Raw genomic sequence first — 11,052 nt, forward strand, 5'->3', positions numbered from 1 at the left:
ACTGGGGGCATAAATGCTGGAAAGCCCCAGCACCACAAGTGCATCTACTGCTTAGATAGCACTACAGCAATGACATGTATGCAGGCTACTTATTTAATGAGGTGAGCAGTGTAAAACTGTGTGAGAAAACTTGTTAGGGTTCACAGAAGGAAACCCGCCATGAAACTTCTCAAAACTGACAGAATTCAGGCACCTGTTCTGAGGTTTGTAAGCATGGGATAGTTGAAGAGAGTCAGCTCTTAATCATTTCTGAGGAAGTTTTCCACAGATAGAGCAAGACCTCAACTCCACAAAGATTCTAAAAAGGTTTACAGTGTACTCATTTTGCTGTTTTTATTTGCTCATCCCTAATTGCCCAAACGGTACTTAAGAGTTGACCACATTACTGAAGGTTAGAAATCAACTGTAGGCCAGAACAGGTTAAGATGACTGAATATGTACCCTAAAAGGACATCAGTGACCCAGATAGGACTTTACACAATGTACACAGTCATTACAAAATCATCAGTAGGCCAGCTTTCTCACTCCTCACTTATTTCTTGTATCAAAAAAAGATTTTTGAATTAAAAATCCAAGGGAGAGTGCAATTCACATCTATGTCACCAGAGGATAACAAAAGCAAAAGTACTATGGATGTTGGAAATCCAAAATGAAAACACAAAATGCTGGAGAAGCTAAGCAGATCTGGCAGCACCTACAGAGAGAGAAAATATTACTCTTCTTCATAAATGAAAAGGAGCTGGAAAATGGTAATTTTCCATGCTGTTGACAGAAGAGAAGCAGGAGCAGGAGCAAGTGGAACAAACAGAGGGTGCCTAGAGCAAAAAACAATAGGATTGCTAATGGTGGTAAAGGAGTAAAGGTTATGTAAAATGAGCATAAAATAAGGTGCAACGGACAAAATAGGTCTGCTGTGCTGAGAGCAAAGGCAACAAATTAGACATGACCACGTGCGTAGGAAGTGTAAGAAAAATGGACAGCGGTCATGCTGTGAACTTGTGGAATTCGATAGAGTCCTAGAGGCAGTAAAGTGCCTACATGGCAAATGAGGTGTCGTTCCTGCAGCTTGTGTTGCGCTTCATTGGAACACTGCAGCATGCCAACGTCAGAAATGCTATTTTGGGAGCAGGGTGGTTTATTGAAATGTCAAGCAACTGGAAGGTTAGGGTCACTCCCCTCAAGACAGCAGAGGTATTCCAAAGAGGTCATTCAGTCTGTATTCAGTCTTGCAAATGTAAAGGAGACCACATTGTGAGCAACAAACGCACTAGACGAGATTGAAAAAAGTACAAATTAAATGCTGCTTCACCTGGAAAGAGTGTTTATGACCTCAGACAATAATGGCAAGTGGACAGATGCTCTACCTTCTGCAATTGCATGCAAAGGTGTCATGGAGGAGTGATGAAGCATTAGACGTGCTCGAGAAGTGGACCAGCGTGTTGCAGAGGGAACACCCCCAGGGAATTCGGACAGTGGGGAGGGGTGTTGGGGGGTATGATGTGTTTGGTGGTAGTATCCTGCTGGAGGTGGCAGAAATGATGGAGTATAATCCTTCAAACACATGGGGTGAAATGTGAGGACAAGGGAAACCCTACTGTTGAGCTGGGATGATGGAAGGGGAAGGGATAAGATAAGTGAGGAGAGATGGGTCAGACAAGTGAGGGTCATGTCAACCAGTTTCTTTATGGAATTGGGGTGGGTGGGCATGGTGGCGGGTGCAGAAGTAGAATCCTCAGCTGAAGCCACAGAAGCACTCCAATGGAAGGTGGAATTGCATATCCATGGTAAAGAAGCAGCAGCTTAGGCCAGAAACCTAGAAATTGTAGAACCCACATAAAACAGCAGAATGATGAATATAGGTGAAAAGAGACTGAACAGGGCAGGAGACCCGGGGGAAAGGTAGAGTCAAGATAGGAAGAAATAAGTTCAGTGGGTCAGAACTGGTCTGAAACAATGGAAATGCCAGGGCAATCCTGTTTGTAGATTTTGGAAGTAGGTTGTTTGGGGGATTGGGGACAGAAAATAAGCCTGGTGTTCTGGATTACTGGACAGTTGACATTGTCACTGTACAGCAACAAACATGGGGTGTATAACACCTACCCACTCCGAGAACTGCAGCAGTTCAAGAAGGCAGCTCACCATCACCTTCTTCAGTGCAAACAGAGAAAGACAAATGCTGGCCTAACTAGTAATGCTCACATTCCCCAAACAAATAAAACCAAAACAATGCCACTAATCAAGCCAAAAACATTCTGCTTCACTACACAATTGTGCAAAGTGGTGCATGAATTTCTGTACCAATGGGATTTCAGGTATGTAGGCCATATATCATGACTGGTGAATTGTATCATATACCACATCCCTTCAGCTATCTGCACTGACCAGACCGAACCAACCGATGCTTGCAAAAGTCAGAATGTAGCATCTAATGGTAAATGTTTGTGATTATCAACCGTGGTGGCCATTGTTCAGCAGATGCAAAGAATTAGACAAACAACCAATTAAGATCAACAATCAAGCTGCAATATGACTCACTTAATACTTTTAAAAGCTACATACATTCCTCCACAGGATCCAGTCCTCTGCAAACAAAATGAACATATCCTGGTATCTATTAAACAAATGCGGGGGGGGTTAACTGTTCGCTGGAGCATTCCCCATGGCATTAACTTGCAATGCAATCAAAAGTGGCAGTGTGAATATGAAATTGGTCAAGTGGCAGGGAGCACATAAAACATTGTTGTGAGCAGCGTTTTTCGGACAGAGGAAGGTATACATAGAGATATGCAAGGGATCAAATACTCATATGTTAATGAGTGAGATTTTGGTGCACAGGTTCAATTTTTCAGATGACAACACTTGGAAGTACTGTAATCTGTGAGAAAGATATTGAAATTTCAAGAGAACAGAGACAGACTAGTCAAACAGGCAGCCACTTGACAGATGAAGTCTAACTCAAACAAGCATATATTCTAACAGGAAGGCTGAAGAAAGGATTTATAAAGAAAACAGCGCAATGCCAAAAGTAGAGGGTATATGTAAATTGTACACAGTTGCAAGACATCTTGAAAAAACAGTTAAGGCAGCATTCAGGATCCTGGGTTTTGTAATTAGAGGCATAGTGCACAAAAGCAAGGATACTATGATGAACCCTGGTCTTCTAGAAGAATATGAAAGCATCAGAAAGGAATTTTAAAAAACAAAAAAAAAATTCAAAAATTCATTCAGGAGATTATGGGCCTCGTTGGCTCGGCCAGCATTTGTTGCCCATCCATAACTGTCCCCGAGAGCAGTGCTTTTTTGAACCAATGCAGTCCTTAGAGTGTTGGTATTCACAGTGCTCTTAGCGAAGAAGTTGTAGAACTTTAACCCAGCTACATAGGAAAAGGAGCAGTGACATCCTCCCAAGTCAGGATGGTGAGTGGCCTGGAGGGGAACTTGCACATTGTAGTACTTACATATGTCTGCTACCCTTATCCTTATATATGGGTTTGGAATTGTGTCATGGGTTTGGAAAGTCCTATCTAAGGACCTTGGTGACTTTCTGCATTGCACCTTTAGGTAGTACACACTGCTGCTACTCTGCTAGTGGTAGAGGAAGTGAATGTTTGTGAATATGCTACCAATCAAGGTAGCTGTTTTATCCTAGGTGAGTCAGACTTCTTGAATGCAGAGGTGTACAAAAGACCAACAAGAATACCTTCAGGGTGACAAACTTCAGTTATATGGATAGATTGAGAAGCTGGGACTTTTTTCCTTACAGAAGAGGAGGAATCATAGAATCCCTGCAGTGCAGAAGCAGGCCCTTCAGCCAATCAAGTCCACACCAACCCTCTGAAGACCATCCCACTCAGACCCATGCCCCTACTCTATCCCCACATTTCCTATGGGGGATCCACCCAAACACACATCCTTGGACACTATGGGCAATTTAGTATGGCCAATCCACCTAACCTGCACATCTTTGGACTGAGAAGAAACCTGAGCACCCAGAGGAAACCACAGACATGGGGAGAATGTGCAAATTCCACACAGTCACCTGAGGGTGGAGTCAAACCCAGGTCCCAGGCGCTGAGGCAGCAGTGCTAACCACTGAGCCACCATGTCGCAAAGGGTGATCCAAGAGAAGTGTTCAAAATAACTATAAAATCTGCATAAAGAGAAACAGTTCCCATTTTCAGAAAGATCAAAAATGAAATGGCTTTGATACAATTTGATTGTTAAAGGAACTAATGCCAATATATTTTTTAAAAGTACAGTGAATGGTTGGGATCTGGAATACGATTAATGTGAAGTCAGCTTAATTTCAAGTTTTCAAAAGGCAGTGGTTAAGTTCTTAAAAAAATATTTGCAGCACGGCCAGAAGAGAGCTGGTTCACAAGACTACTGATTTGGTCTTTCAGAAAGCCAGTACGGGTAATAGGCTAATTGGGTTTTTTTTTGTGCTGTAACCATTCCATGATTCTAAACAGGAACACTAATGCTGGGTACTTTGTTATAGTCTCCCTATTTACTTAGAACTCATGAGATCCTCAAACTCAGTTCACATTAGATTTTTACAATTAGATTTCCAACCCATCAGTATGAACAGGATTTTGATACCAGTTTAGATCCAAGAGGTGAAAGACCAGTAGCTCAGCCCATCCTTTAGTTCATGGTTCAGAGTTTTGAGATACTTTGACTTTCCAACTTATTTTTTGTTGGACTGGGCACTTTCCAGATCTGAAAGTTAGCAGTCTTTAGACCACTTGCAATTTTGCACAATGCACAGCAAACAGATAACTACAGGAGAACTCAAAGTCAGATCAACTTCTACATGAAGTTTACAAGGTATTTACAAGATTAGCATTATCAGCAATCCAAGGCATGAGCTAAAAAAAAAATCTCAAAACCTATTGAGTGAAGATAGATTTGCGTAGAAAGTATTGGAGACCCCCATTAGTAAGCTTCTCAACTAGCAGAAACGGAATGCATTAGACTAGTCTAGCTCAAAATTTGAGCGTGGGATGGAGCTTAAGGCAGAAAAGAAAATCTGTGGGTGGCAATTCAAAGATCAGGATCTTTTCACATTGGAAATGCATACAAGGTAGATTATCTTCAACACCTCTATTGGTGATGAACCACCTGAATCATCTACACAGAGGAAACTTTATTGCAGCCCATTTGTTTATCATAGACAGAAAATCTATTGATGCATGTCTCTGTAATTTGTGGATTCAATACCAATATCTTCAGCTCATAATAGAAAGGTATCACTGGTCACCCAGAATCTAAGACACATTATGGGACAATTACGTAATATAAAGTAAATTCATCATTAGTTACTTCCAGGGAACCCAGCATCTACCTACTTAATTATGTTCTTCCAGTCACATATAACCTAGACATTGAAGGAATAAAAGTCCCCTTGCACTCAATTATTATTAAATTGTTGATGAAAGAAGCCAACCTGGCTACATCAATACAATCAATGGAGACTGCATGTCTGGGAATACAGAGAAGCCTTGCACATTTAAAGAACCCAAACATTCTGAAAAGGGTGCAATGACCCAATTTATAGTTGTTAACCTTTGAAAAAGTAATGAAATATCAAACTCAGCAAACAATGCAATAGGCGACTGGGAAGTGTGCATCAGGGCCAGAGTGGCATCACTTAATTGGTAGACCTTATTGAGGGCAGCTTCAAAAGAAACCAGTAACATTGAAAGTTTAAAACAGCAGTAACTTTTCTGCTGCAGGCAGAGATATTTCAGTCTTTCATGAGTTATGGAGGTTTAACTGAGCTACGGCAAAGTTTCATAATAGCACCTCCAGTGAAGCATAAGGAACAAAGATGAAGCTCCTCAGATGTGACTAAGATGGTGTACTGGATGTCTCATCTTCTGGCTTCTAGCAGGTGAGAATTCTCAAAAAAAAAAAGTAGAGATTGCTGATGAAGAATCACCAGACTTGAAATGTTAACTCTGCTTTCTTCCTAAAGATGCTGCCAGAGCTGCTGAGTTTCTCCAGTAATTTCTAATTTTGTTTCAGATCTCCAGCATCTGCAGTTTTTTTTTTTTTTTTTTTTTAAGAAGAATTCCCATCTATGCAAATGACAAGGCCCTATGATTGTTGCATGAACAGGAAAAAAAAAATGATAACTACAAACTGGGAAAATAAACTTGCTAACTGCAAGACTGCAAATATATCACTATGAATCCCAATTGGGACGATAAGAAAATCATCTTATCACTGCTCCCATTTCCTACTGCAATGTAAGCAAATGACATTGCATTTGAAGAGCAAACATCAGAAAATGTAAGTCAGGGTAACCCTGCATTGAGTACAAATCTTTATTCCATTGAGGTTCATGCATTCTAGTCCCAGGAACTTTCAGCTCAATCCATTTGTCAATATAATGAAATCAGTAGCATTGTCTGATTTACAATTTCAGAAGTGCACTTTGCCACACCCAGACATAAAGTCTTTTCAACAATTAATTTAAACATTTACAGCCATAGATGTTAGATGGTTATCCTGAACGTAATTTTAAGAGTGCAAAAATATTTTAAGATTTTTAAAGTCAATATCTATAGCATAATAGCATAGTGCATACCAGGATTACAGATATATCCACTGCCCTTGGTTGCTAGTTTAATATTCAATGGTATACAATTTCTAAAATGAATAAAATACATGATTTCCAAGTTTTGAACTGAAGCCATAACTATACTGTTAAAAGTAGCAATGGATTTTCCTTTGTTATAAAAAGGTTTAAAGCAAAATCTATTATGTGGATAAATTCTAACCCACCTCAGCTACCTTTATTTCATTACAAGCAACAGAGAGTGCCAATTCCTTTTCCTTTTCAAGTTTCTCAGCTAATCGATTGATATCATTAAGTTCCTTGGAGAGCTCCTGGTTTCTGTTGATCAGTTTCTTCACTTGGTCAGACACATCTTCTTTACTTTGCAACAAGCCATGGATTTGTCTCTCCAAAGTACGATTTGTCTTCTCCAGCTGCTCAACCTGAAAGCATAATTAAGTTAGTTACTTCCTGTTTCTCATGAATTACCTCCCCCCACCTCCAAGATAAATACATGACATGACTTTATACAATGCAACAATTTACTGGTTATAGAAGTTTTTAGTACCTTTAAAGAAGAAATCAGAGTTAACGTTTCAGGTTCAGTCAGGAAGGGTCACTGGACCCAAAATATTAACTCTGATTTCTCTCCACAGATGCTGCCAGACCTGCTGAGCTTTTCCAGCAATCTGTAGTGTTTCTGATTTCCATCATCCACAGTTCTTTTGGTTTTACTTTGTAGTACTTTTGACTACTATCCACTACAGATTCATTCCTACTTGTCCCAACAGGGTAAGGCTATAGACCATAGAATAGGCAGCACAGAAGGCACATCAAGTCTATGCTAACTCTCTGTCAAAAAGGCAACTCAGTTAGTCCCCCTCCCTCAAATCACTGCATTCTCTTTATCCTTCAATTATTTCTCAAATTCTTCTTTGAAGATATTATGGATCAGACCAAACTTCCTCAAAATACAAGACGACAGCCTAAACTCCAATTTTTTTTGAATTTTAAAGGCAAGTGCCAGGCGTTGCATTCCAGATGCAATTTGATTGGTCAAACTACAAGTCTTGAAACAAAACATACTTTATTCATACACTACAGCTATGCTACTAGTGGCATACCTGAGTGGACCTTACTCACACAAGTAAACTTTATTAATGGATTAAAGATATCTAATTAATGCATGGTTAACCTGACTTACATTTTCTGATGTTTGCTCTTCAAATGCAATATTGTCACTTTCATTGCAGTAGCAAATGGTAGCAGCAATAAGCTGATTTCTTTAGCTTCCCAACTCCAATTCATAATTGTATATTTGCAATTTTGCTGTTTGCAAGTTTCTTTTTCCAGTTTAAAGAGACATGGCACTTTCTTCTCAACCAATCCCTGGTCAAGTTGTACATTTTGCAGGTTTTTGCTTCCATTGTAATCTCCTTTTCCAATTCAACAAAACTGATGAGCTTATCCTGTTTTCCCACATCCATCTTCCCAGTGTTTTTTCTAAACTATCAACACTACAACTTCATGTGGCCTACTTTATTACAGTGAAAACACCTGAGCTTTTTTACTTCTTTCCCCTTTGGGTTTCCTTTTCACCTTATGGTAAACTCTCTTTACTATCTTCAATGTTATCTCCTTTTCCTCTACCACCTGAGAATTTCTGTTTTCTCCAATATCTATCCCTCGCAGAGTGAAATCGATGTCCAAAGCCAAACTTTAAATTGGTGTATAAATCAATCATCTGCCATTTATGTTGCTAATCTTGCAGACTCAAGTTTGATATGTTTGTTGAATTAAAATGATAAATTGTTCTTTTTCTCCCCGTGGCAAGTCAGCATGGTACTTAAAAAAGTATTTTACAATGGGATATCATTTTAAAGATGTCAGTTATTTATCAATGAAAGTTGAGCTTATTGAAACATAACATTTTGAGCAGCTTTGACAGGGTAGATGCTGAAAGAAAGTTTTCAATTTCCCCATGAAGGGAAACAAAGGGGGAACAATTTTAAAATAAGGCTTTCCCATTGAGAGGTGGTGATGAGAAGCAATTTCTTCCGAGAACCTTATACAATTAATGGTAGGGCTCTGGGTAGTGTTGTGGAACAGAGAGACCTAGTGGTTCAGGTACTTAATTCTTTGAATTTGCATCACAGGTAGAAGGGGTGGTTAACAAGGTGTTTAGCACACTTGCCTTCATTGGTCAGTGCATTGAGTATAGGACTTGGGACATCATGTTGAGGTTGTAAAGGATGTTGGTGAGGCCTCTTCTGGAGTATTGTATGCAGTTCTGGTTGCCCTGTTATATGAAGGATATTATTATACTGAAGAGGGTGCAGAGAAGATTTACTAGGATGCAGCTGGGGATGGAGGGTTTGAGATATTAAAAAAATAGGCTGGAAAAGGTTGAGGGGTGATCTTTATAGAGGTTTATAAAAATCATGAGGGTTATAGATAAGGTGAATAACAAGGGTCTATTCCTTAGGATGGGTGTGTTCAAAACTAGGGGGTATATTTCTAAGGTGAGAGGAGAAAGACACAAAAAGGACACAAGGGGCAACTTTTTTAAAAAAAAAAGACAGTCTTGGGAATGCCCCCTCATAAGATCGCTGGCTTCATTCATAGGAAAGGCTTCTGTTCAGTCAATGTCCAGGTCATCTGTGATCAGTGAACCTGTATCTTAAAAGTCTGCACCAAGTACCCTGGAAGCTGCCATGATGCTTACATCTTCAATAAATCTCAGATTCCTGCTTACGTTTAAGGGACAGATGCCTCACAAAGATAGCTGCTAGGAGGCGAGGACTATACTTTCCAACCACATCTGATGATTCCTTTAACTAAACCTCTGGCAAAGACAAAGCACAGATACAGTGCAGCCCACTTTGCCAACAGGGCCACAAGGGTCCACAGTTGGACTACAGGTAGCCTGCTCCTTCGTCAAGTGAAGTAGGGTGAAGGAGCTGCACTCTGAAAGCTTGTGATTTCAAATAAACCTTTTCGACTATAACCCGGTGTCATGTGACTTCTGACTGTATCCTTGAGAAGAAGGGGCAGCCGGAGAGACGGCAAAGTTTCTCATCCATTGTTAAATTGCCAGTGATGCTGACGACCAATGGCTACTGCACTGGAGTGAAGGTCTACACGCATCTCCAGATGTCAGTGAACATTCTGCTGGACATGGCTCTTCACTCACAGCCAACAACCTGACCACAGAAGTAGGCAGGTGCATGCATGCCAGAGGCAGCATGGAAGAGATAGCGTTGGTGGATTCTTTCAACTCTCTCCAACAAAATTGCTTGCTGCATTTTAACTAAATTATTAATAGCCAACATCACAGCACTCCTCCTTCCTGGGCTGAACAGACACTTAGTCTCTGATAGTCCTAAATGCCAGAGATCAACGTTATTTCTTCCTTGGCCAGCTGTAGAGATGCGCTGGTGATGTGCTCATTAGAATACAGTCCAGAGTCTAATCTTGATAAAGTATCCTCTGAGGTGAAAGATTCTGAGCTAGTGGAGGGTGCAGGAGACAGCCTTGCTAATGCACCCTCTGAGCGATCAGAGGTTTCTTCCTCATAGGAGGAGGAGAAACTGTTTGCTGGAGGTGCAGTCCCCTTGCAGAAGGATGATACTTGGAAGTTGTGATACCTGCTTGCAAAAGACAATAGAGGGAATGATTTGTGCAATAAGATTGGAAGCTTGAATGTGTTAAGTATATGTTCAAAGTGGTGGCAATAAAAGATCTCTGTAGCTCATCACAATAAATCTTTAACTCTGGAACGCAGACGACTTGGCATCCCCATGTGAGCGGTCTAGAGTTCAAGGATCCAACAATGGGTTGAGGAGAAAAAAACGTCATCCACCTCACCAATTGTCTTGGACATTTCAGCCATATTGTGGACTGTCTTCGTCTGGAATTAGATAAGGACACCAATTGAGTGAGACACAATTATACCTGTAAGTGTTGATGCTACCAGGTGTGAGAAAAGTGATGTGTTCGAACTGAGTGAGAAGGGAGCACAAATTAGGACAACTTGTTGGTTTGGGGAGATAGAGTGGGTGAGAGCCACTGAAGGAAGATGATGTATACAGCTTAAAACCACGTGGTTAAACTCACTACAGTTCATTGAAAAAAAAAGACAGACACTCACTCAATGAAACTCCCTGAAATTAACACATAGCCGAAGTTTAGGAATATTCAGCCCTATGAAAGGAAGGGAGATACAAGAATTATTCCAGAAATAGCTGTACATCAAGGGGAACTACGAAAGCAAGAGGAAAACCTGCTGAAATTACAGTCACGTGGGAAGTGGTACTGGGCAAACTGATGGAGCTGTAGGCTGACAGGTCCCAGATCCAGGGGAGCGAAGTTTAAAATAAATGACGTGAGGTTTTACGGCCTGTGCCAGCTCTTTGAAATAAGTATTCACTTGTCTCAGAGACACAGAGACACACAGAGACACACAGAGACACACAGAGACACACAGA

General features: G+C 40.5%; 2 protein-coding genes across 2 annotated transcripts in view; both read right to left on the reverse strand.

The window, feature by feature from the left end:
* Positions 1–6,822, reverse strand: part of tsga10 (testis specific, 10) — a 93,711-nt gene extending 86,889 nt beyond the window's left edge. The window contains exon 1 of the mRNA XM_048598055.1: positions 6,793–6,822. The gene's annotated coding sequence lies outside the window, so the exon portion shown is untranslated. The remainder of the gene's footprint in view (positions 1–6,792) is intronic.
* LOC125483301 (centrosomal protein of 135 kDa-like) overlaps positions 6,319–11,052 on the reverse strand; it is a 20,012-nt gene continuing 15,278 nt past the window's right edge. The window contains exon 4 of the mRNA XM_048597899.1: positions 6,319–7,008. Coding sequence (XP_048453856.1) covers positions 6,784–7,008 — 225 coding nt within the window. The 3' untranslated portion in view covers positions 6,319–6,783. The remainder of the gene's footprint in view (positions 7,009–11,052) is intronic.

This window comes from Rhincodon typus, chromosome 6 (genome assembly GCF_021869965.1).
Source record: "Rhincodon typus isolate 14 chromosome 6, sRhiTyp1.1, whole genome shotgun sequence".
Classification (NCBI taxonomy): Eukaryota; Metazoa; Chordata; class Chondrichthyes; order Orectolobiformes; family Rhincodontidae; genus Rhincodon; species Rhincodon typus.